At 35.7% G+C, this 27,851-nt stretch overlaps 1 protein-coding gene across 2 annotated transcripts; it reads left to right on the top strand.

Annotated features, from left to right (window-relative positions):
- Positions 1–564: 564 nt before the first annotated feature.
- Positions 565–27,478, top strand: LOC129259617 (armadillo repeat-containing protein 8-like). 2 transcript variants are annotated; one of them, XM_054897891.2, is made up of 20 exons: positions 565–706; positions 5,934–6,007; positions 6,941–7,012; positions 8,679–8,821; positions 9,794–9,894; positions 10,944–11,036; positions 11,588–11,668; positions 12,205–12,280; positions 12,875–12,965; positions 13,642–13,702; positions 14,408–14,596; positions 15,085–15,177; positions 15,831–15,913; positions 16,974–17,055; positions 17,964–18,053; positions 18,674–18,916; positions 21,608–21,703; positions 22,500–22,595; positions 23,754–23,920; positions 24,655–27,478. In XM_054897891.2, exons 1-20 carry the CDS (start codon positions 704–706, stop codon positions 24,686–24,688), a joined length of 1,968 nt encoding a protein of 655 aa, XP_054753866.1. In that variant the 5' UTR covers positions 565–703; the 3' UTR covers positions 24,689–27,478. The 2 variants fall into 2 exon arrangements, with proteins under 2 accessions (XP_054753866.1, XP_063954627.1); XM_064098557.1 differs by lacking the exon at positions 10,944–11,036 and having other exon boundaries at positions 591–706.
- Positions 27,479–27,851: the final 373 nt, after the last annotated feature.

Raw genomic sequence — 27,851 nt, forward strand, 5'->3', positions numbered from 1 at the left:
AATGATGAGGATTATTATTATCATCATCATAATTATTATTATTATTAATATTATAATTGTTATCATTATTATTATTACTATTATTATCATCATTATGACTTATTAAGTAACCAAATATCATTCCCCAAAACCTGGGGGGGATGATTGTACATGCCATCCCCCCCACCTTGTGATGTGGGGGGGATGCATCCCCCTCATCCCCCCCGTTGTCTACGCCCCTGTACGTAACGTGCCCTATCTTGAAAAAGACATCCTTTTTACGTGTTTTTTTGGTCGCGCATGGTATCCACTCGTCAATGCATGTAAGTGGCCCCCCGGGCCGGGACGTAGAGTAAAGTAGAGTAGAGTAGAGTAGCTAGAGTAGAGTAGAGTAAAATAAAATAAATTAAAGCAAAATAGACTTGGAATATATCTGTATGTACCACCACAATCCAGTGAATGTTTTAGCAGGGAGCTTCAAGCTCCTTGATTTTAGGGTTTGATGAGGTGGGAGGTGGCCTACCATAATATTTTAAAACGGTACCGTACCGTATACCATACCGGTACGTACGTACGTACCGTACCAGTTTTCAGTCTGCTAGCTTCACGATCTTGCTGCAAACGTTAACAACTTACAGTTACACTTTCCGACACTCTGAATTATCATTTATCGTTTATTTTACAGTTGAGCTGGGCTTTTGAATTGAAAAGAAATATTGCAGCTATGGTGAGTAAGACATCAATGAAAAATAATGTAATCAAAGTGTCGATATATTTGATGCGAACAAAGATAGACTAATGACATATATTTCGGCGCTTGCTTTCGCTTTCGGACTTTTTTTGGGGGCATGACCCTCTGCCTGGTGCTGCCAGCCCCTTGAGCCGGGCCGAGCCGGCCAAGCGACCCCCGTGGCGCTTGCGGTTGAACCCGGGACAGGATTAGAAAGGGGCGCTAATGCAGTTTCGCACCGGCCGACTTTGAGCATGTTTCTCCCTAGACAGGAATAACCGTCGTTTCTGGGGATTTATTCAACAATTTCTGACATTTTACTGTAATCCCCATTTACCGACGGTAGGGTGTACGTGTGGGCTCGCATGTGTTCTCATTCCCTCCCTTTTGTCAATTCACAGTCCAAAGTTTGATGTAATTTTACACATCGAATTTACAATCTAAGGATGTATAAACAACAAACTTTTAAAACTGGATGTTTTAACATTTAAATACTTTAAACGATATAGATGAAAAAGGCATGAAAAATATACTTTACCGATGTTTAATTGGGTTGAACACGATAAAAATGGTCAAAATGGCAGCCAAACTATAAAATATTTACAAACGAACGTCAACAATCACGAATGTGATATCGATATTGCTTTCGATATTATACGATCTGCTCCATTTGCGAACGAAACCGAAGATAAACGATACTAGTTATACTAGTACTAGTACTAGTTATAATCGCGATATATCGATTCGATACATTAAGTTAATACGATAATGACGTCATTCAAGATGGCAACTTGCAAGAAAAACCGTCAGGTCAGGTGAAAATGTCTTAGATGACAGATTTCTCAATCATCCAGAGGATTTTTTTCAATAACTCTGGCCCAAGGTATGCAATTACTTAATTTATTTATTTTCCCTGATAATGGAAACCATGAAACTTTCAATTTTGTTTAAAAAACAGTTTTAAATCGCGATCTATAAAACGCTAGTTCACTATACGTTGGCTGTAGGTACGGGGCCCCATCCCCTTCAGTCTATGTATGGTGAGTGGAGCCAACGTAGTTCAGCGGAACAACCAAAATACAGAGACTGAAGCTTTTGGTCTAGTTTCTCCCTACCTCGAGCGAAGTTCGTGCAGGCTCCACTCCACTTCACTACCACTACACTACACTCCACCTACCCGAACTTCGAGACCATGAACTCGATCGGATATTCCGAGTGACAAAAGGTGGGATTTTATAAATTATGGGGAGAAAATACAAAATTCATGCAACATCACGATCTTTAAAAACAAGTACAACTAATATTCTTACTTTACACAAAGTTTCACATCTTTTCCTAGACCAAAAGCTTCAGTCTCTGTATTTTGGTTGTTCCGCTGAACTAAGTTGGCTCCACTCACCATACATAGACTGAAGGGGATGGGGCCCCGTACCTACAGCCAACGTATACATAGTGAACTAGCGTTTTATAGATCGCGATTTAAAACTGTTTTTTAAGCAAAATTGAAAGTTTCATGGTTTCCATTATCAGGGAAATATAAATAACTTAAGTAATTGCATACCTTGGGCCGGAGTTATTGAAAAAAATCCTCTGGATGATTGAGAAATCTGTCATCTAAGACATTTTCACCTGACCTGACGGTTTTTCTTGCAAGTTGCCACCTTGAATGACGTCATTATCGTATTAACTTAATGTCTCGAATCGATATATCGCGATTATAACTAGCAGTAGAGGCGCACGGCCAATATTGGAGACTGTCTCCAATGTGGGAGATTATCTCCAATATCAGGGACTTTTGTAAAGAATTTAGGTATCCAATTTCAGAGACAGTCTCCAGTTTTGGGGTCCAATTTCCTTTGTTTACATTTGCTGCAAAAGGATTAACTTGGCGGCAAATAAAAATGTGATAAGCAGATTCCTCATGAAAAATTACCCCTTTTCACCGTCTACTTTAAAAATTCACCGTCTACTTTTGTTTTGATAAGGATTTTTGTTGTCAATCACACACAAAACAAATGGGCTTCTGACCTCAGTGAGACAAAATTTTGGGTGGAAAAAATCATGCTTTTGTTGGTGTTGTTTCTTTTGTCCTTTTGCAAAGCAAGTCTCCAATGTGGGAGATTGTCTCCCCTATTGGAGAGAGTCTTCCATATTGGCCATGCGCCTCTACTGACTAGTACTAGTACTAGTATAACTAGTATCGTTTATCTTCGGTTTCGTTCGCATATGGAGCAGATCGTATAATATCGAAAGCAATATCGATATCACAATCGTGATTGTTGACGTTTCGTTTGTAAATATTTTATAGTTTGGCTGCCATTTTGACCATTTTTATCGTGTTCAACCCAATTAAACATCGGTAAAGTATAATTTTCATGCCTTTTTCATCTATATCGTTTAAAGTATTTAAATATTGGAATATCAAGTTTTAAAAGTTTGTTGTTTATACATCCTTAGATTGTAAATTCGATGTGTAAAATTACATCAAACTTTGGACTGTGAATTGACAAAAGGGAGGGAATGAGAACACATGCGAGCCCACACGTACACCCTACCGTCGGTAAATGGGGATTACAGTAAAATGTCAGAAATTGTTGAATAAATCCCCAGAAACGACGGTTATTCCTGTCTAATCTTTTCCATGCTTCTATCAGTCTCAAAATTGATGATTTAGAGCCAACATGAAGTTCCTCACACGTAATAATTCGCTGCCGATTTCAGAACATCGCATGCGCGCGAGGGTCCGAGCTCGGACCAGACCCGGTACCTCCCGCATTCGATGTTTCGAAGTCGGCAGCGCATTAATATTTATACGTGGTGATGGAGAGTAAATAAATAATGACATTTTCATGCGGGAGGTTTTGGAGCATGCGGGCGGTGGACGCAAATCTAAAACTTTCATTCTCTTGGCCTAATATAATAACAACACTGTGTGTGTTGCTGCCCTCTACGTTCGTTGCATACAATGTTTTGAAATCGGCCGTGAATAATACGTGTGAGTCGTCGACTGCTCAAAACATTGTCCGAAAAGTCCCCAAATCAGCGATAAAATCCCATTTAACCATAAAATAATGCTAATAATATGAAAGGTGAGGATGTATTCATGTTAATTATGTTTCTCTAAATAGTTTTTTAGCTCGAATCTCTTCGATTAAAATGGATTTTAAAGCGATTTTAGTACATTGGTAGATGCAAATTTTTACCAGCGCTAGCATTTTGACATCGCTACTCATTGCGTATTGGTTTTCTATGTAAACCGAATTGTCACTTTTTCATGTACACAAAGTCTATGGGGAAACGGAATTTCCATTTTCAGACATGCTGAAACGGAATTTGAGATTTTCTGAAACGGAAAAGGCAATTTTTAGAAACGGAAAATCACTGTCCCTATACCTCAGGTGATGTTCGTGCAGGCTCCACTCTAATTCACTACTGCTACACTACGCTACACCTACCCGAACGTCAAGGTCCAAAACTTGCTCTGATACTACGAGTGGCAAAGGTGGGAAAAAATGCATATTTATTGTAAAAATGCTACACCGAAACTAGCTTACTAAGAATCAGAAGCTTAATTTTTTACTTTTCATCCTAATTTCACTCCATATCCATCCTTCGGTTAGCCTCAAGATTGGTGATTTAGAGCCAACATTGAGTTCCTCACAAGAAACGAATAAATGATTCGCTGCCGATTTAAAAACATCGCATGATTTGAATTTACAAATCACATAAATTTGTTGCATTTTATTTATCTATACACCTTTATATGCCTCATGCATATGAAGGTATGAAAAAATATTTTGATAGACATTGACTTATTGTTCAGACATTAAAAGCTTTTGTTGTTCTGCTATAAAGTGCCTTGAGCATGTAATCAAGAAAAAACGTGTGCTATACAAATCTCATGTATTGTTATTTTATTATGATCTATCCCACTTGTTTTGCAATGTTATTTCAACTTCTATGATTGATTACGTAAGATTATGATTTACAAATTTCGAGGCACTTTTGAAAGTCAAAGTCTACCCACGTGATGACGAAAGAAGTTATGACAGGCTCAGAGGTGTCATAAATATTTAGTCAGGTTGTTGTCCTCAATCTTGGCAGAAAGGGCTTGGTGAACCGGGTAGCGGACAAGTAGCTTACTATTTCCGATTTAGTCAAGAAGTTAGACTTATGATGGTGTTGAGAAACAAGCCCCTGGGCGCTAATGCAGTTTAGCACCGGCCGCTTACCAGCATACCTCACCACCAGTAATTGATCGCAAATGTAATGCAAGACCATCCAATCACATATCAAGGTCATTACGCCCACCGCTTTCCACTGTTTTCTGAAAAATGTCATTTTAGTCAATTTTCGAGAACAAAATATCAAATTTCAGGTTGTAATCATTATCTGCAAGTTCTCCTTCCACACACAATATCTGCCAAATACCGTGATCTGAAATTATCATGCAAATTTCTCTCTCTCTTTTTTTGCATTGTAGCCGGGATGGGAACTTGGAAATTTTCCTTTCACTTTGTCTCATTACGGAAGAGAGGGATGCATGCACGTATTCTTTTCCTCTCTTTCCTTCCCCCTTTTTTTTTGGTGCTGGGCACCCTTGGTAGGCAAAAAATCATATGTATCATCGTTGTTAAAATGTTGAATGTTAATGTCATAAATGATATTGAAAAATATAGTAAACAGAAATTATTTACTTACTTTCAGATTCCAGAAGCTTGTGTTTTGCCAAATTAGTTGTGCGCCACAATCAATTTTCGGTGATTTAAATTGCATTATTGCATTTGAGACGAAAATATTTTGACATAGTAGTAGATTGAAATTTTTACAAAAAATGAACCACAGATGACTATTCAGCATTCAACAGTTTTTTAATGTGATTGTGTTTTTGGTTGATTCTTCTCTATTCTGGAGCCCAGTCCCAGTGCTGACCTCACGCCTTGCTCATCCCAATGAAGAAATCCATGCCTTTATTCATAGTTTTAACTTATGAATGCCTTTTTCTTACAATGATTTATCACTCATCAGTACAATAGAGAAACAAAAAATATTTTGTAATTGAATCAATTGATTTCAAACAAAATGTTCCAAGTGAAATAGACAATTGTGATCATTTCATATCAAATAATGTTAATAAAATTTTAGATTGAATGAACTGGTTACTGAGTGTATTTGTTATAACATTAACAATGAATCATTAATTATTCTCACAATTTTTTTTCAGGATCATGGATTCAGTCAGGTTTATGTGGACAATCTGATGGTCACAGATCAACAACAGCTACTCTTGAACCTGAAGTAAGTCTTTATGTTCCATTTCTTGCAGATTAGGTGCATCATTAAGGAGAGATGTTAGTTGTCTGTTTCAGTGTATGCTTAAATTTCATTTTAATTTTCAGAAGATTTATATTTATACTGATTGATATTTGATGATACACTTTTAGAAATCTCTTTTCCTAAAAATATTTAGAAGCATCTACAATCTCAAGCATCTAGTACCAGGTATATGAGCAATGCTTGTCTCTGCTATGCTATATTGTGAATTCCCCCCCCCCCTTTGGCATTAAATTGTTTAATAGTTAAGGTTCAGGGAAATGATTTTCTTACAATAATGTATCCAAGTTCCATTTGAACAAGAAAGGCCAACTGAAATTTGTCACATTTGTCAACAAAATGGACATGTATTAAAGACAAAGGCCTGTGTACTGAACTCAGGTTTAAATTAAACCCTGTTTTAAAGTTGTGGTTTAAGTATGGAGAGCAAATTGGGGCACAAATCCTTAAAATCCAATTTATTAACTCATTTGACACTCAAATTGTTCGTAATTGACTGGGAATGATAACTGAGATATTTTTCTTCATTGTGAAAGCAAAAGGAAACAAAATAGTAAACATAAGAAATATACAATCTAAACAGAATTTTTGGCTCCCCATAACTTTAGTACAGAGTTAGACCATGGTCTAAGTTCAACCCGACTTCAGAATGCGGTTTTATGTCTATTCGATGTGAATACTGTAATTGATTTATTCAACTACTGAATTTTCTGGTTGCAAAAAATCTTTTAGACCGTTATCAAGTATGATTTGGAAAGATGTTTAGGGTTCAGTTTTACCCCTTTATTCCACATACATAAAAGCACAGTGTGATATTTCCTGATCTGCTTTCTTTCATATCAACTATTGATGGCATTTTCTAATATTGTTTCATTATTTCATCTGTTTTTTTTGCAGACTAATGAAGAATGTGATAATTGGAAGTAACAAACAAAAGACCAACTTGATGCTATGTGGAGCTGTTGACAGGTACTGTAGTATAATGGCAATCAGTTGTCCCCAACAGTTGTCCAGTTGAAGCAGAATATGTTTGATTCTCGATGATGCAAAAGTGAATGGGAAAGGGGAATTAGATGAAGAACTGGGAGAAGGGGATGGAGGAGGAGAAGAGGGAAGAGGAAAATAATTGAGGAGCGGATATTGCATTGTGGAAGCTAAACCTAAACAAAAAAACAATTTAAAAACCATTTAGCTATTCAACTTCAAACTTGACTCTGTTTTTTTTATTTTTTACATGGGATAGATATTTAGACTTGGCAGGTCAAGGGTTGCAGAAGTAGTGAATACATGTACATGTGCATAGAGGATCAATGTTATCAAAATCTGGAAAGGCCTTTTCCCAACATGATGACACAGTGACTGCAGCACAATTAATGCTATTAAATTATATTTGGGGGTAAAATGCTAATTGTATACTCTGCATTTTAGCTTTCTCATGATATTAAACTGCAAATTCAAACCTTACACACTATATGAATAAAATAAATCTATAGAAGTGGGGTTAACCCTTCATCAATGCCTCTTATAACTCCCAGAAATAACGATTTTTAATCGTAAAATAACCTGTCTGAGAGTGATTGTTGTTGATTGCATATTATTGACTATAATGTACTAAAAAAAACTAGTGTATGTTGTAATACTTTTGAATCACCAACCTAAAAATTTGTGTAACTTCTATGTGTCACAAGCACTGCATACAAATTACATATGAATTGCACTTTTAAGCTAAATATACCATATCGGCTTATTTACATTACAGTGGTGCAAAAAAACTTGGTGAACTCCACCAGAAAATGAACATATAATTCAAAGTGTTGAAGTTCTGCCATGTTTTAGATAATATTTAGTTGTGAAGTCAGGTGATAGAATATTATATTCAATACAGTTTGTCAAATATTCTACTGTTAATTGTCTACATTCACCACTCAGTATGAAGGAGTGAATTTTGTGGTGGGGTTCAGTATTAAACTTTGAGCACAATTGTATGTTCTAATCTTAATGTGCATGCATGTGATGAGCTATCCTGTTTCTGTAATGTTATATCTATATGTTAGGTAAAGAATGTGAAACTTAAAACTTTTTCAGCTTGCAAAACAGGATTTTCCTGTCATTGATATTTTCTCAAATCTTTTTTTCTTCTTCAAAGTATGGTATCATGCCTTCTTTACCCATGGACAACTCTTGTACTAGATAACCTATTCAAACATCTGTTTAAAACATGTGATAGTTACATGTATATAAATTACAGAGATTACATGCTTATCTGATTAAAAGAACAAAAAAAATTATTCCAGCTTTTAAGTAGCAGAATGACTTTGTATGGATTTTTACTCCTTATTCACTTTTACCTCCAAGCAAATAATGTTTCCTATCTAGGGATATAGTCTAGATTACCCTCGGCTAAATCTACATGTATATGAGAAACATTTGTAATAATAATGATAATAAATCGATAACGCATGTCACATTATGATATAACGTCCCCCATGCTCTTCCAAATGACTTGGAAATATTATTTTCTCCAGTGGTTTTGGGTTTTCTGGCTGTAATTCTATCTCTGCTCTTGTCTGTAGAGCTACAGAACAATTCATGACAATTGCGTTGTCTGTTTCTCCTTTCTCCTGTTTTGTTTCAGAATCCATTACATAATGACGAGTGAAGGTGTGTCCCCTGAGATTCTGGTAGAGAGTGCTGTATTACTGGGTAGCTTTGCCAAGGGAACAGTGGACAACAAGAGAGAGCTCATGGACAGGCGTATCTTAGCTGTCATGCTTCAAGGTGAAACACTCTTATCAAAGTTTTATTTATTTATTTATTTATTTTTGTTATTAATGATGTCAGTATTATCATTATTATTATAATCATTATTATTATAATCATTATTATTATCATTATTATTATAAGTAGTAGTAGTAGTAGTAGTAGTAGTAGTGGTAGTAGTAGTAGTAGTAGTAGTAGTAGTAGTAGTAGTAGTAGTAGTAGTAGTAGTAGTAGTAGTAGTAGTAGTAGTAGTAGTATCAACATCATTATACATTCTTCTGTATTAATGTATTCAATCAATTTAATTATTTTTAATGTACACGTTATATATTGGTAGTGGGTCATTTTTTTTTTGTTAAATGATATTCATTTTTTTGTGTGTGTTAAATGATATTTTCAGTACATTTATTCTATGATTGATGCCAATAACAGTAAATGATTTCATGTTACGTAATTTTGTGTTATGTTATGAAAAATGTTTTGTACAAATTATGTGAATGTATGCAGAAGAGAACAATAAATCAAATCGAATCAAAACAACATCAGCATTATTAATTAATTTATTTATTCATATCATTAGAAATCCTGAATATCTTTTTTTGACTTTGTATCACAAAGCATAATTGAAAGATATTTTTTTATGCATTGAGGAAGGTATGCAAGTATAATCACTTTAGAAAATCACACATAGGACCACCCTATTCAAAGCTGACAATGCTTGCAGTTGAGCTTGGTTTACGGTTATTTTCATTACATCATTTTGTAATTCAGAAGGTCTTCATTGTATAGTGATCGTATACAGTTCTGTGACAGATCTAGAAGGGTTAGATTGAGTACCATTTTATAGGTCATATAGTTTGTGCACAATGGTGGGCTCCTCAAAAGCACAATGCACAATCCAGCTAGATCTGCCACTAATGTGGTATCATTAATTTTCTTCGTGTTACTTCTGAATTCTCACACACCGTTTTATTGTATGCATTTCCTTAGGTCTAGGTAGTGATAACATCGAGTTTGTGGAAGCTTGTTTACGGTTTCTTAGGACCATTCTGACCAGCTCGATAGCCCCAGTTGATGATCTAGTATTTGAGGTATGTTCAAATATATTCAGCGCAATGGTTTTATGTTTCTGATGTACGAAAAAAATGTGAAGATCTGACTACATATATGTACCAGAATAAAAAAAACACCTGTCAAGAAGAGTATAACAGAGGGTAGGGGCACCGGGGGGGGGGGGGGGGGAGGGGTGGCAGGTTAGATGACCCCCTAATACATTTTGAGCGATCAAAAACATTATAATAATCAGAGAAAAAACAAATCAGAAGATATAGGGAGAAATAAGTGTGCATTCAATCTAAACAGTCAATTGAGATTGTGATATCAATCTCATTTAAATGCAGGAGTTATAATGTTAAACTGCTCGAAATCCTGTCAGAGAGAGAACCCTTTTTATGTCGACAGTAAAATTATTCATTCTGTGCTCTAAAATGGAATCCGACCTTGGTCATAAAATGTTGTGTGAGAGGAGAAAAATAAGTAGAACAGATCGATGTAAGATTGAAAGAAATCAGACAAGCAATAAGAAAGTTATGGCCGTTTTACAATTGAGATCTCTAGGACTCATATTGGCAACTGGTTAAATGAATTATACAAGTTGGAGGGAAAACTTTCCCATAGGCCATATACTTAATCAGGGATTTGTCATTCTCACTTGGTTCCCCCTGGGGCAGTTATTATATAGATAAGTTCATATATGTTCTCATGAAAAAAAGAAAAAATTAATGTAAAATTTGGAAGAATGTTTATATATTGGAGTAAATGCAGGATTAGTCCTTGCCTTACACCACTATGACATACATCAGTAACCAATGTCGCCAATTAGAAGTTTCCATGAATATAGTGATATATCAATTTTTACAACTGGTAAAAATTCGTAACTTTCTTATTGTTTGTCCGATATTGTTCAAACTTTCACCTATCCACTTATCTGATTTTTCTTATTCCTTGAAAAATTTATTATTTGAGTTTGATTACTTTTTAATGGAGCAACTACAACTACAGTGTGAATCTCACACGTGATATCATATGGCAGTATTTTGTATAATTTGAAATCAAGTGTGCAATTTATTTTCTTTACTAGGATGCTTCAGTAATACCACGCCTGATACATCTCCTACCAAAGACATTATGTTCTCAGGAATGTGTGGCTCATATTCTATCTCAATGCTGTAAGGTAAAGAGTTTTGTAATCTGATACTTATACCAGCATTTTTTTTAGCTGATTTAAAAGAAAATATTAATTGAACAAAGTATCAGCGTAAAATGAATTGGGAAATGTGAAATGGTTGGGTCATTGAAAATCTATATTTTGTTTGTGAAGTATGGCATACAAATAACTGGAATATGGATGGTGAAATGTAAAATTTCAATATTTTCCTGATTTTTAACAAGATGTTACACATATTTCCAGAAATCTCAATCCAATTTGGAAATTATTAATCAACTTGTCAAGTTGATTAATAATTTCCAAATTGGATTGAGATTTCTGAAAATATGTGTAATATCTTGTTAGAAATCAGGAAAATTTAGTTGAGTATAAACGTGATTAATATCGATTACTTGATCGATACTCTTCTAACAATCGCATTTCCTGAGTTGGTTTTCAGCTCATTAAACTTTAAAAATGTAGAAGAAATTCAGTAGATCACCTGAACCTATAAGCACACGTACATGTACATGTATCATTGTTTCTTTTATGCCATTTTGATTCCCCCCCCCATATAGACCACTAAACAGCAAGATACATTGTACCAACAGGGAGCAGTTGATGCTCTGGCTCCTTTGCTGTGCTCAGAAATCAACAAGGTAATTTGAGACAGACCTTTATCTCAAAATCATAGGTCATTTATTTATTCATTCATCTATCTATCCACCCATCCATCATTCATTCATCCATCCATCATTCATTCATCCATCCATCCATTCATTCTCTCACTCACTCACTCACTCACTCACTCACTCACTCACTCACTCACTCACTCACTCACTCACTCACTCACTCACTCACTCACTCACTCACTCACTCACTCACTCACTCACTCACTCACTCACTCACTCACTCACTCACTCACTCACTCACTCACTCACTCACTCACTCACTCACTCACTCGCTCACTCACTCATCCATTCATTCATTCAGAATACAAGAAATCCTTTGGAGGTTGAATTAGTTGATGATGGTAGTGATGATTGATCAATATTTTTTTGGTATTGTTTGATATCGTTCTTTTTCCAGTACCGGTAACTTGGAGAGAATGTTCAAATAGTGTATTGTCTGTATCATATGCTTTTTCAGTGTTTAAAGAAAGAGATTAATCTGATATCTTGTGATTTTTTTTTAGATTAGACTCCCTGCACTCCAGTGTCTAGCTGCTCTCAGCTATCAGAATCGGTTTGTCTCCTTTGAAATATCAACTGGTAAGTATGTACAGAAAACATTATCTTTCCTTAATATGTGAAAGGGCTAGCAGTGTATTGCTATTATAAGTGTGTATATACATGTATGTGAGTTTGAACAGAGAATATATGTCAATAAGTTATAGTAAGGTCTAGCAGTCTTGTTAATGTTTAATCCATTTATGAAAGGAATGCCTAAATAACTGAATATAATGGGTTTTTTTGGGGGGGTATATTGTTTGAAAGTGTGGATAAGTCTTCTTGGGTGGTATTCTTCGCACTTTTTTCATTAGCCCATCTGGCCTGTATGTGGGCAGAAAAGCTTATGCCATGACATGCTGTCTGTTGTTTGATGACTGTTGTCTGTCACCAGCTTGAACACAGCAGTTCACATCAGGTACAGTATTGCAAGGCCATGCACGTTACAAGCATGATGCTCCTCTGACCAAGCAACAACCAATTCAATCTTCCTCTTCCAAACCAACAAGATCCAATCAATTAGCTGCTCATGACCAACCATCTCCAGGCTCTTGGCACACCAGAAAGACATACATATAGTCTGAAGACAGTGTGAAAATGGTTGTGAAATGATAACATGTTTTATTCTTTCTCCAGCCAAGTACAACAGAGAAGATATGTCAACATTACTGAGCCGACTTTTAGCCAGGGATCTTCCTGTCAACATACAGCTTACAGCAGCCAAATGGTAAAAAAAAAATCTTTTTGTGTTAAATTCCCCTAGTTGTCCTTGACACATAAAACAGACAATGCATCAGAATTCAGGAAGAATGTAATACAGAATTTTCTTTAAAATACTCCTTTTTGATGGGGTAATTGAATCAAGATCTGATACCTGTTTGTAGTGTAATGCTGTGTGTTTGCAAAGTGACAGTTGCATCTACATACACTGTACATATGTAACCCATATTAATCATAATCAAACAGGTTTTGGTATTATTTTGTTATTGTCTGTACGTTTTGTCCATGACTTCGCGGAAAAGGTTTTATGAAATCTTGAACACCATGCTTAACAGTGTGAAATTACATTAATGTCAGATTTCAAACCTACTTTAAAAATGAAGATGTCCTCATCACTAACCAAATATCAGTCTTCTAAGATCTGATACACTGAAGGTTTCATACCCAAATATAAATAAACAATGATCTGATTAGTAGAAATATATTTTATAAATTCTGATATACACCAGGGTCTCTAAATGCTCTACTTATTTTTGTAACAACAGCAAATGTTGAAAAGCGGTCAAATAATGTAATGGACTCTAATGTCTACTTAAGATTACCAATCGTGAGTTGATTTCTGAAATTCATTGTGAATGATTTCATTTATTTTTGTTCATGTTGTTCTTTTTCTCTTGGTGTAGTTTATGTTATTTATGTAGAGCTGGTGCAATAAGTTCAAGGTGTCCTCTAATTGTGCAAAGGGTAAGTAATTCTCATCATCACCTTCATCTTCTTCCCCCTCCTCCCCCTCCTTTGACTTGCCATTGAATCTTGTCTATAATATTGTCATTCTAATTAACCTAGAATAGGTATACCGTAATATAATTTGTGTCCCTGTTCTGTTTACTAGCTCTTAATAAGAAATAATTATCATATAAATACATTTAATCACGGCTTAACACTTTTGCACACCCTTTGAAAGAAATAACAATGTATTGATTTTTAGAATACATTGGTTAGACAGCCCAACTGTAAGCTTCAAAATACCTTCCTTATGTCCATTTTCATTATTATGTATGATTGCATGCAGTCACTGTGTTGTTTCATAAACTTGCCCATTTAAATAAAAAATATCAGAGATCAAGCCAAAATGGGTATTACACCAGATATAGTGTAGACCAACTTGGCTTAGACTCTCTGAAAAGTAGACCTGACTTCTTTTAGACCAAGAAAATATAAACCAACAAAGTTAGATTTGACAACATGGGGTGACACTTAATTGGTACTATACAAAGCGGGTTGTAGGTGACCGTTTAATATTGGCTATCCTGTTTTATCAACATCCTTGTTTGGAAGCAAAACACAAACCAGACAATGAGTTGTGAATCAAAATGGGCATTGTACATGGTTGAATTAAACCAATTGGTCGATCATTTGGAATCTCTATGTCTTTTCTTTTCATCACAGGTTCTCCCTAGCCTTGCCAGAATGTGTAAGAAGGATAGATCAGTGGAGGAAAGAGTGGAGGCAGCAGAGACGTTGGCCTTTCTGATTGAAGAGGATGTATCCCTTCAGGTATCTGCTAGCATCACAGATCATCTCATCCCCACCATTGCTCTCTTTCTCAAGTATTCACCTAGCCACTCGTCAAACAAGGTGTGTACTTGCTGATCATATCTCATTGCTAGAAATCACTCGTAACTAAATTAAAAGGGATGTAATATAGTTACTTTATTGCTTCATGGAAAAATAAATACATTTTTTAACATTATGTCTATTTTCCATTTCCAAAATTTACAATTTGTTTTGTACATTTTGATATACAGATATGAACAATAAAACATGTAGCAAATTTCTACTTATTAAATATAATCATATTGAAATAAGTTGTATTTGCTTTGTTGAGAGATGCACAAGGGATTTTTTTTACACTATTGCATTATGAGATAGTGCAGAATGAAAAGGGGATTTGTTTTTAAATGGTGTAATCATCTATGAGACACATAATCTGCATGAAAAATTTTGAAAGTGTATTGTTGCTTGAGATTAGGAGTAGGGAAGAAAGCCCCTCGCATCAGGGTAGAGCCTGTCAGGAATTATGTTACTCAAGGTTTTTTTTTTTTGTAATCTCTTTAACTGTGCAGGAACATGGTATTCACACTCAGGCTGAATTGAGGCAAGCCGCTTTCAAAGTATTTGCATCATTAGGGGCAAATGTAGAGGAGATCAGAAAAAAGGTGAGTATGATGCTTTTCCCTGTGTGTATGTTTGTGAATCAGCATTTTGGTATTAAACTAACGTTTTCGCCAACGAAACAAATCTTTTATCAGACTGCGAAAATGATCTCCATGTGTCTGAAAATACATTTATATACATGTACATGTATGTCTATGATGATAAACAAATTCCAATCTATGAATTCTGCAACATTTCATTCCGTGGTGTAGTGGTTCTGACTCTGGCCTTGTAAACAGAGGGTCGTGTGTTCGAATCCCACCGCGGTCTAGCGTCCTTTGGCAAGGCGTTAATCCACACTTTGCCACTCTCGACCCAGGTGCTAAATGGGTACCTGGTAGGATGCGAAAGATATTGTATGTTTGATTTTGCCAGCGCCATAATGAGGCTGCAATGAATGCTCCCCAGGGAGTGGAAATTGTGCACTTTTCGTGCAGGATTGAAATGAATCCAATGACCGGGGTAATAATATGCTGTAACACGCTTTGAGTCATTCTGGGAAAAGCGCTTTATAAAAATTGGCTTTTATTATTATTATTATTTCAAATTATTTGAATGGATCTATGAATGGAAGAATAAGTAAGTGAATGGATGAATGAATGGTGGAAGAAATGAAGGATCAGTTCGTCTAATTGTGTTTGTACCCTTTTTTCAGATCATTGAAACAGATAACTTAATGGATACCATGGAGAAGTCCATCGAAGAAGAAAATCTGAAGGTTCAGCTAGCTTCAGCAAGGTAAGAAAATACTTTGTGTTATTTATTTGTTGTCACATTTAGAATATTCTACTTTTACAGACCCTACTTTAATCAACATTTTAGTCTGTAGAGAAACCCAGCACAAGCTATGAATGGCCGAGTCAATTCCTGGGTTGGAGAAGCTAGTATTATATCAAATCTTAATGCCTCACATCCTCCTGGCATACAAAATGTGACTAACATTGTATAAACTCTTGATTTGATAATGACCATGACAGCTTTAATTTGCACAGGAGCATGCCAAAACCCCACCCCAGAGCAAATGGTGATAACCTTTAAAAAAAAAAGAAGAAGAAAGAACTTAAGTGTTTTCCCGGCTTGGATCCAGAATCTGATCCATGGCTGAATAAACTGGGTTTGTGGTGCACGCCTCTAATCCAAACTACCTGGGGAGTTTCAAATAGAGTACCGAAGCGATGACGTCACTTGCCATGGTGTCATGGCCACCTGGTTCTAAATGAATGAACCCGCCGAATGAAAGCGTGTGTTTCTCACAGGAGAAAATGGATGCTATCGGAATTTGATCGCTTGCAACCTGTTTTTTAGACGAGCCAATGTGTACAGACGATCATCAGCTGCAACTCTGTTTACAACCAGGCCGCCATGACACCATGGCAACTGACGTCACACTCGGTGTTCTATTGTTGATAAGTTTTGAGGTTTGAGCTGTAATCATGTCTTTCGTATGGTGACAATGAAGGGTGGCCCCAATGAAGGGTGGCCCTCAAGACAAGTATCAATCAGATACATGTCTTGATAAGGTGCGATAGCTCAGTCGGTAGAGCGGGGGACTTGTATTCTGGTGACCCGGGTTCGATTCCCACTTGGTGCGCTAGTGCCCTTTGGTAAGGCATTAATCCTATGTACCAGGCCCTTCGGAGAGGACCTTAAGCCGTCGGTCCTCTGGTTGCTACAAGCATTCATGCTTTCTTAGCAATCAGGTAAAAAAATCACCACCAATACCAATACCAATAATACACAATCATATTTTCAGAAAGGTAATCACTTCATTAATGTCTTTCTTTTCACTATTTCGTAGATGTTTACACAGTCTCTCAAGATCTGTGCAGCAATTGAGAACAAGTTTCCAAGATCACATAGTGTGGAAGCCCCTTGTTGATGTAAGTTTGAATGTTATAGTAAATGATTGATATCAAATGAGATGCATTGCTTGAAAAATCTCCTTTCCTCTGCATTGTGAAAGTCAGTTATGTGACATACAGTGTTGTACAACGCCTACTTAGCTTGTTGTACGCGAGCAAATGGGAGACTGAATGTCAAATATTTGCACCGTTGCACACACGACGTACCATCCAAAATGTACCGTTGCAAGGCTTTAGGAGGTGACGTCACAATATGATTTAATTCATTGCGCTCAGTAAAATGAAGGAGCAATGCGCGTATAAGCCTGCTGGCTAAATGCGCAATGCTGTCCAAGGTCATGTGCGCTTGTGGGATTTTGCTCTCCGCTTTCAGTATTTTTGCTCCCTTTTCATAGATTGCTATAGGGATAAACTCTTGTTTTTTTCATATTTTCGCTAAATTCCGAGGCGTTGTACAACACAAATAGTGAATATTCTTATTCGTGCGATGGTGCGAGATTTCGCATTCGGGTGAAAGAAAGAAAGACTCTCTTCAACTCGGCAAACGCCTCGTTGAATCGAGCATCTTTATTTCACCTCGTACAAAATCTCGCACCATCGCACTCATGCCTTTTCGCTATTTGTATACTATCCTGTATGAGTAACACTGCAACCAAATAATCTAGGAAGCAATATTTTGCTTGTAAAGATAAAAATCCACAAGTATCACAAAAGTATCACAGCTCCGACGTAATCCAAGAAAATGACCAGCAGATGTATATGTATGTGAAAATGATTTTTATTTGACTAGTGTTTTTTGGAAAAAAGGGGTTGTTGCCCATTGATTAATAAATGGATATATGGAGTCTATTGCTTTGTACTTTTCTGTGCTGTTTATCACTACTTTTAGTCTCTCTCTCTCGCCTTTTTTTCATTGTCTATCTCAGCTATTGCAACATGAGAGTGCTGATGAGCTGATGATTGTGGCATCTTCAACACTCTGTAATTTACTGCTGGAATTCTCTCCCAGCAAAGATGTGAGTTTTCATTTTATTTTCTATTTTCATTTCATTTATTTTTATATATTTTTTTAAATTTATTTAGTTTATTTTTATTTTTTTATATTATTATTATTATTATTATTTTTTTTTTTTTGGGGGGGGGGGGATATTTCCTGAAGGTTTAATAACATTAAGGAAAATAAAGCATTTTGAGTTACCTGACTGAAATATGTTTGAAGAATTTGTGCAAGGGATTACATAATGTACTTCCCATACTAAGACTGATGTAGAGAATGGTTAATTAAGCAAATAATTATATTCACAGACTAATTTGTTCTGAGCCAGTCAGATAAAAGGATTTCAATAGCGTATAACAGTTATCGGTACAAATCACCATTTGTTTCACAAAATTCTCCCATGATCTACCATATTCAGGTGAGATGATGCAATATGTTCTTCAGAGAAGATCTTAATTTCAATCACAATACATTGTAAATATCCCTGTTCTTGTACATTCCCCCTCTGGCATATTATACACCTTTCTATACGATCCTTCGGTTACATGTACATAACTCTCTATTGGTATATTTTCAGCAACAGTAGAATCGCAACCAATGCAATGGGTTATTTCTTTGTTCATTTTCATTTCATTCCAGAAAATTGTTCAAGCAGGTGCAATTGACATTCTTTGTAAGCTGACGACCAACTCCAACGCCTCGCTGCGTCTCAATGGTATCTGGGGCCTGATGAACATGGCATTCCAAGCAGACGAGAACATCAAGACTAATATCCTTGAAAAGATGGGCACCGACCAGCTCTTTCGATTGCTCATTGACACCAACGTTGACATCCTAATGAAGACCCTAGGTCTACTGAGAAACCTTTTGTCGACCAGACTTGTGAGTTTGTATGAAACATTTAGAGGGTTTGTTTATACATGTACATGGTATGACAAAACCTTGCAACATTTATTTTTATTTTTGTACAAATCAGTGGATGTCAGATGATCCCCCTGTAAAAAAAATGTTGTCCAACAGGAGGCATGTTTTTAAATCATCTAATGCAAAATCTGTGGACCAATAAATTTGTTTGGGAGATAATGGTTATATTATGTCATGTTAGCATTATTTCTGCAGTTTTGGAGAAAAAGACCCTTCATATACTTGCAAGTTGTCACACCTTGTTTGAATGCTAGGGACTTAAAGGAACTTGTCATGTCACGTCAGAACTAGCTTCAATAGGAATTGAAATATGCAGAGCATCTTGCATATTTTTTAAAGTGATTTTATATTAATAGTTCTATTATTCAAATTTTTGAATTAGCATTCTTGAATGATGAAATATATTGGACATACTAATATGCATAAATTGTAAATTTTTTTAGTTAAACAAGACCATTAAGGCCATTTTGGAGGCTTGTAAAACTTGCATAGAGTACTTCAATTCATAATAATTGCTGTTTGAGAATCTGCTTAAATACAGATTCTGATTCACATTATGCTGCCCCTTTTCATGTAATTTCTTGTTTTTTCTTCAGAACTTGAACATCAGTTATCCTTAGAACTCATTTATTGCTTTGTAATAAAGAATGCTGAATACATGTATGAAACTTACTAAATACCACCGTAAACAGACAGTGTAAATCGTACATGAAAAAAATGATATTTCAGTCACTTTTACCTGTAGCACTTGTGATGTTATGTACTGTATCTAATTGATTTACAGATTACTTATTCCCCTGGTCCATCAGAGCCCTAATACATAGAACAAAATCTCTGGCAATTTTTCTGCCAAGGTTTTTGTCTCACCTGCATAGCAGAGTGAGACTATAGGCGCCGCTTTTCCGACGGCGGCGGCGGCGGCGTCAACACCAAATCTTAACCGAAGGTTAAGTTTTTGAAATGACAGCATAACTTAGAAAGTATATGGACCTAGTTCATGAAACTTGGCCATAAGGTCAATCAAGTATTACTGAACATCCTGCCTGAGTTTCATGTCACATGACCAAGGTCAAAGGTCATTTAGGGTCAATGAACTTAGACCATGTTGGGGGAATCAACATCAAAATCTTAACCTAAGGTTAAGTTTTTGAAATGTCATCATAACTTAGAAAATATATGGACCTAGTTCATGAAACTTGGACATAAGGTCAATCAAGCATCCATGCATGAGTTTCATGTCACATGACCAAGGTAAAAGGTCATTTAGGGTCAATGAACTTTGGCCAAATTGGGGGTATCTGTTGAATTACCGTCATAACTTTGAAAGTTTATGGATCTGATTCATGAAACTTGGACATGATAGTAATCAAGTACATGTATCACTGAACATCCTATGCAAGTTTCAGGTCACATGATTAAGGTCAAAGGTCATTTAGGGTCATTGAACTTTGGCTAAATTGGGGGTATTTGTTGAATTACCATCATAACTTTGAAAGTATATTGGTCTAGTTCATAAAACTTAGACATAAGAGTAATCAAGTATTACTGAACATCCTGTGCAAGTTTTAGGTCACATGTTCAAGGTCAAAGGTCATGTAAGGTCAATGAACTTTGGCCATGTTGGGGGTATTTGTTGAATTACATGTCATCATAACTTAGAAAATATATGGACCTAGTTCATGAAACTTGGACATAAGGTCAATCAAGCATCCTGCATGAGTTTCATGTCACATGACCAAGGTAAAAGGTCATTTAGGGTCAATGAACTTTGGCCAAATTGGGGGTATCTGTTGAATTACCATCATAACTTTGAAAGTTTATGGATCTGATTCATGAAACTTGGACATAATAGTAATCAAGTATCACTGAACATCCTGTGCAAGTTTCAGGTCACATGATTAAGGTCAAAGGTCATTTAGGGTCATTGAACTTTGGCTAAATTGGGGGTATTTGTTGAATTACCATCATAACTTTGAAAGTATATTGGTCTAGTTCATAAAACTTGGACATAAGAGTAATCAAGTATCACTGAACTTCCTGTGCGCATTTCAGGTCACATGACCAAGGTCAAAGGTCAATGAACTTTGGCCATAATGGGGGTATCTGTTGAATTACCATCATAACTTTGAAAGTTTATGGATCTGACTCATGAAACCTGGACATAAGAGTAATGAAGTATTACTGAACATCCTGTGCGAGTTTTAGGTCACATGTTCAAGGTCAAAGGTCATGTAAGGTCAATGAACTTTGGCCATGTTGGGGGTATTTGTTGAATTACATGTACCATCATATCTCTGTAAGTGTATTGGTCTAGTTCATAAAACATGGACATGAGAGTAACCAAGTATCACTGAACATCTTGTGCGAGTTATAGTAGTTTTCAAAGTCAGCACTGCTGCTATATTGAATCGCGTGATGCAGGTGAGACCGCCAGAGGCACTCCACTTGTTTAATTTGTAAATTTCAATGGCATAATATTGTTTCCCAGAGTTTTTTTTATGGCAAAAGGTTTATTCAATGGGTTTCGGATTTGATAATTCTTTCCTGCACACAATATGTGCACATTCTATACTCCCAGGGATATAATTGATATTGACTCTTTATTACTTTCACCCCCTTTCTCTCTTTCTTTCTCTCTCTCTCTCTCAGCATATAGATAACATCATGTTGACCCACAGTTCACAGATCATGACAGCTGTTATCATGATCCTAGAGGGCAACCATCCACCCCAGGTCAAGGAACAGGTAGGTTCACATTCCCCTACGTTCACACCATCCTCCCAGTGCAAACAGCTGTCATTCAAGATTGTCTAACCAACCGTTTACACTTGTATCCACCTGCCCCCCTCCAATGTTAGTGGAGATAATGTTTTCATCAAAGGGTGGTATTGTGAAGAATGGCTGCTTAGAGAACAGTGTGAATTTATGCAACATTCCTTTTGCAAATGAAGGAAGGCAGGCATACTGTCTCTCTCGTTAGGCTTTTTTTATTCAGACAGAATACTGTCGTGTCTATCCTTGGAACAAGTCCAAAGAATGCTGTATGAAAACTCCAAGCAATACACTTTGTGTGTACTGGTGGGTTTAACATGAAAAATAAATCATGAGTGAAATAAAGGAGAAATTTCATCATGCTCCCATTTACCATCTCCCACGCTTTGGTCCTGAAACATAAGCTCTTGGCCGTTTTTATGAGGAGCAAATTTAACAGAATTATGAATGCTTAAGTCCTTTCCATATAAGTCATGAATGGCACACCCAATTACATCAACGGTGCAAGTTTGACGCCCCTCTCCTTCCATATTTTGCCCCCTATCATCTCGCCCATGGAAGGGGGATGGGAATAATACAAATGATGCACTGCTCGTACTTTGAAAGTTATTTTTCGATTAATCTACTGAGTACTTTGCAGGAGATAGCTCAGGCTAGGATCTATGGAGAATGTGTTTCAAATCAATATGTTCAACAGGTTCTTTCAGCACAAAAATATTTTCAATGCTATGATCATTATCTTGTATTCTTGTATTCTTTAATTCTTTAGACATTGTGCATACTTGCAAACATAGCAGACGGGACTTCGGCAAAGGAAGTGATTATGTCTAATGAAGATATCCTCAAGAAACTTACCTGTTACATGGTGAGTATCCATCTAATATGGATTTATGTATTATTTTTATATCTCTATATTAGTGTTTTAACCCATGAACTCCTCAATTTTTGAATTCCCATATGGGCAATTCCATAGGTTGGTGGACATGAGCTCAATGTGTCTTTGTACATATAGCCCATCTGAAGCGTAACGTGAGTAACCACTTTATCTGCACCCCTAGTAAAAACCATGTGTTCTTTATTTTTTTAATTATATACAAATTTGTCTCCCTAATATACTTCTTTGAAATGGATATAATCAACTTTCATAAAAGCCTTGCATGAGGACACTTTTCACTTATGTCCACTTTTCATTTTATGCATGTCCAAATCATGTAACATGAGTAACCGACACATTTCAAAGATTTGCCAGGAGCATAATGAAATTTCCCAAGTTTTGTTTTTATACAAAGGATAGTCAGCCTGCGTACTATGTTGTAATAAAGAGATTTTTAGTTCCTATCAATAATAATGGAGTTATAGCTCCAAGTATGAGTCAAGGTGTCTCCAAATGTAACGTGAGTAACCGTGGAATAGCCCATAGGCTTTGTCCAGGGATCAGCTGCTTCCTGCTAAGAACTGCACAGAAAACAAATAACAATGATAAAAAAATATGATTTTGATAACTCCTTTCAAAATATTGATAACAATCGATTCAAAGTGGATTTTCACAACAGAGGCTGAAGTACATGAATGGGTGTTGGGAAAATTAGTTGAAAGTCATAAATGAAATTAAATTACAAAAATTGAAATCCCATCTTCGGAACATAGAGATAAACAGTTGTCACAGATAATATATACCTGTAAACATTTTCCAAACTTTACAGTTACATGAAATATAGCTGAATAGATGACTGGCTAATTTCGTGTAAATAGAATGACCCAATTGTATATAATTCAGTCAAAATATTATTGAATAGCACCCAGATGTGGCAAATATGTATTTCATTCTTGTGTGTGTATATTCAAAACCCCCCAAAAATAGTAAGGAGTTGACATAGAATGTCAATTCTTCAGAAAAATAATAGAATTTGAGTAGAATATTAGCACAAATTACACATATTTTAGAAAAACCTCAACCCGTATCCCATGCAAGAAATAGAAATATCTGGCTTATAAGTGTTTGTGATCTGTGGTATGTATACAGAGACATGACAATGTGAGGCTTCAGATCGCATCAGTGTACTGTATCAACAATCTAGTGTGGAACCAAGAGGACGGAGCGACTGAGAGGCAATCTAAACTCAAGGAATATGGGATACAGAAACAGCTACAGTCCCTACTCAATGCCAGTGATACTGTCCTCTTTGACAAGTAAGTGATGGTGTCATGATTAAATTTTACCAATCACCATAAACCTGAGAATTCAATGTGAATGAGGGATTAGCCAAGTTTTATAATTCTTTCTGGTTTCCCATGGTGTTACTCATTAGAATTCAAATGGATTTCAGGAACTGGAAATATATATATACATGTATATATATATATATTTTTTTTTTTTCAAAATTACAATCAAAATCCAGGATTTTCATCAACCAAAATCTATGTTGCAGATGCTAACAAACATTGAATTCAGAATTACTCAGTGGTGAAATAAAACTAAGGAAATAGCATTATCACATCATATTTTCTTCATTTCTTGTCCAAATTAATTGACGTCTATGAATTGTCCTGTAAATGGAGACGCAATATCATTTATTATTGATACGTAAAACTTACAAGTGTTAGAGGATATTATGCATGTAGAGATTTGATTGTTGAAATAGGCAAGTCTTACATGACCTCTCTCACTGTCTTTGAATTCTGACAGAGCCTTATTTCACATTGACAAGGGTTTATTTTTTATAGAAATACCACACATACACGTAATAGCAAGGTTATGAAAATGTACATTCAAATGAGATGTAACTAATAGTTCTATACTCAATATTGTATTGCTCCATTCTCATGAATTGATAACAACTCCATGCTTCAAAGAGGATTGTAAAATATTGGCTGAACCATGATTGGACCTGTTTTCACAAGAAACTCTTTTTTATCATTGACAGGGTCAAGATGGCATTGCAGCAGTTTTCATCATAATGAATTCCTGTGATTGGAAGAAGAATCTAACTTTCTCAGGCACCATTGGTTGAAAGGACTGATGATAGCACTGTGGCAATGATGATAGTAATCTTTTCTTGGATATTTGTACAACACATTATCCACCAAAGACAATGTTCCAGATGCCTCAGTGTTACCCTAGCTTAGCTTGGCACTCGATATCACTGCTCACAGCATTCAAGGAATTGCTTCCCAATGGTGCCTGTTTAGATCTGGATGGTTAGAGTGGCAAACGTAGATTAGCATCTTGCCAAAGGACACACTAAAAGAGCTGTCGTGGGCTTTGAACCTGGGACCTCATGGTTCACAGTGTGAGGAATTACCCCCAGATGGTGACTGTCAACAAAAGAGGAAAATTGCACCATGGGGTCCTCTCATAGACTACTGTGCTATATACTAGTCTCGCTACATAGACCCTTTTGTAAAGTGCTTAAAAATATATATTGTGAAGTTTGGTACGTATCACGCTGGCCATTTAATCTTTATCTTATAATGAGAGTTGTGAAAGGCAATCTCTAATCATTTCTCTTCTAGCAACATACAGTGGTATGAATGTTGTGCAGAGTAAAGTTCACAAAATGTCAGCATTGGTTGTATATTCTATTAGGTGTATATTCTAAGACTACATGTCATAATAAAGTGTCGCTTTCTGTGTAAGGAACTGTTGAGCAGTTCAGGACTGAAACTGTTATTCAGTATGAATATGGCATATTACCTCAAACATCTACATAGGCGTATTAGTACAATGGCAAAATATTTATATAGTTTGTTTGCTAATGTTGTTGCTTTCCACTGTACTACACTTGAACTTAGAAATCTGGTTTAGATGTAACCACTTCTTTCAAAGTAAGGCATTTTCTAGATGAATATGTGCACTGCCAGACATTGGTCTTATGAACTGATATCATAATAACATCCCAGATGAAGGCTTGAGGTATGCTTGTTAATGTTACATAATCACTTTTCATATACATGGCACAATGGAACATTCTGTAAAATGGATTTTGAATGGACTTTAAAAAAAAGAGTATTTGGACAATTTCTCCATCTGTACTTCAAACCATTAACTGCTCAAGCTGTAATTATTTGAGAGCAGTAGAGCTTTTCATATCAACAGAGACAAAACATCTCGGGAAGTCGCAGGTACATATTTATGGAATTGCCCATTTAAATGTGTAAAACACCTCTAAAATGCATTGAGTGAAATGTTTTTATTTGAGTAAGACTCTTCAGTTGTAAAGGGCTTGATATATATATATTTATTGATCTTGATGGCAGGAAACTTATGATTAAAACAAAATCTGTGGTTGACTGAAAGGATGTTGAGAGAAACTGGTAATCAATAGAAAGTCATTGTCGGTTCCAAAGATTATTCATATGTCTAGCAATTGATTGGTTTGTTTCTGGCATCAGAAAGTATAGATTATATATAGAATCTATCGATTCAATATTTACATTTAATTGCAATTGGTTTCCTTGAGCAACCAATTTCAAGTAATGAGGACTAAAGTCAAGAAATATATGGATTCTATGTGTACCAGTATTATTTATTTTAAGACATCGCCTTTTCTAGAATTCTGCTTATAAGGAAATCTAATTTCTGCTTTAGATTATTGCTATATGTAACTGAATCGTATTGTGCCACTGATCTGTATGAAGATAAATCTCTTCTATGTAATAATGTGAGTATGGAGATAAAGCTTGATATGTAATTAGCTGATATGAATGTGAATTTGTATCTAAAAACCCTTTATCAGTCAGTTATTCTGAGTTTTAAGATTTTTTATGAGCTTAGTAAAAGCAAATACTCTGCAAGCCCGCTGATACTTTTAGTAATCCTGAAGTAAACATGGTCTCAACAAAACTCTTTGAACTTGTTTTGTGTTCTACAACTTGAAAGTATTGAAGTACAGGTACAAGTATACATAAAAAATAAATCTTTGATTGACTAAATGTTTACTTTTGAAGCGCAAATGACAGTTAGTTTTGCGTAGTTTTTTTTTTTTTAATGGTGATTGATTCTTAGTTTTGAGGTGGATCGCCACATAAATGACACCATATTTGTGTCACCTTAATTTGTTCCTGTCCAACTGCACTCTTTAAAATTGAGGGCAAGTTCAACAGAAAAGTTTGAATCGTCAGAGCTCAACTGCATTCAAGTTAGAAGGTTTGGGACAAAGATTTTGCCCATAATATTAAAGACAGCTGAAAGCCATAATCACTGATTTTATGGGAGAGTCTGTAAAACCAAGTGTAATTGTCACTATCATCATACCCGAGATTGAGATTTGGTGCAGTGTCATAAACTGGACTTTGTAAAATCATGAAATCTAAGCTGAAAAATGATCACTCTGAAGATCACCAACACAGATCAGCCCATATGGGACAGTTTATTACCGTTGCTTGGAGAAAAAAGACCCGACACTTTGTCAGAATGCCATACTTATTTGCTAAAGCAATTGTACAATTTCTTCTAGAATCCTTTGATTTTATGTTTGTCATGCAGACAAATTGGGTGGGCATTTCAAAGGATTCTTTAAAAAATAACTTTCACATTGTTAGCACAACTGGCATTTGTCTTTGAAGAGAGTCACTAGGTCTGATTTATTCATATATACAAATGCAACTCAGTGATGGTTTTCATATAGTGTGTATGGGCTAATGGGATTCCTCGATTTTTTGCTGTAAAGATCAATGGAATTGTTTGATTGATGCTTATTAAATTCTCATAATTTTGTGATGAAAACCAATGTCAAAACATTTTAAGAATTCTTTGCCTGTTTAATATTGTTCTTATTTCTGTGTGTATGCTGTAGATATATATTTTGTTGACATTTATGGAGAATTGAGATGCCACTGCCACCTAGAATCACGACACTGTTATATCCCATACCAAATTTTAAGATGAATAATATCTCAGATTTAAAAAAATTAATGAGAAAAAGTAAACTTACATAAAAGTTACAACAACAATGTGGTTAAAAAAAATCAGTTGCATTGTCCCCATCCCATTCTTCATCATAATCGATATTTTTATTTTAAATTGTAATGAAAAATTATCACTTTGTATTTGAATATTTGATTATCTATTCATTCTTCATTCCAGCAAAGAAAAAAATAATTTTGAGGTGAGAGTTTGAAT

Source organism: Lytechinus pictus, chromosome 1 (genome assembly GCF_037042905.1).
Source record: "Lytechinus pictus isolate F3 Inbred chromosome 1, Lp3.0, whole genome shotgun sequence".
NCBI lineage: Eukaryota > Metazoa > Echinodermata > Echinoidea > Temnopleuroida > Toxopneustidae > Lytechinus > Lytechinus pictus.

Bases quoted from the DNA above. Each gene is read 5' to 3' on its own strand.
- LOC129259617 (XM_054897891.2), top strand. The intron at 8,822-9,793 runs GTGAAACACTCT...GCATTTCCTTAG, and splicing joins CTTAGCTGTCATGCTTCAAG to GTCTAGGTAGTGATAACATC. The intron at 14,597-15,084 runs GTGTGTACTTGC...TTAACTGTGCAG, and splicing joins CTAGCCACTCGTCAAACAAG to GAACATGGTATTCACACTCA.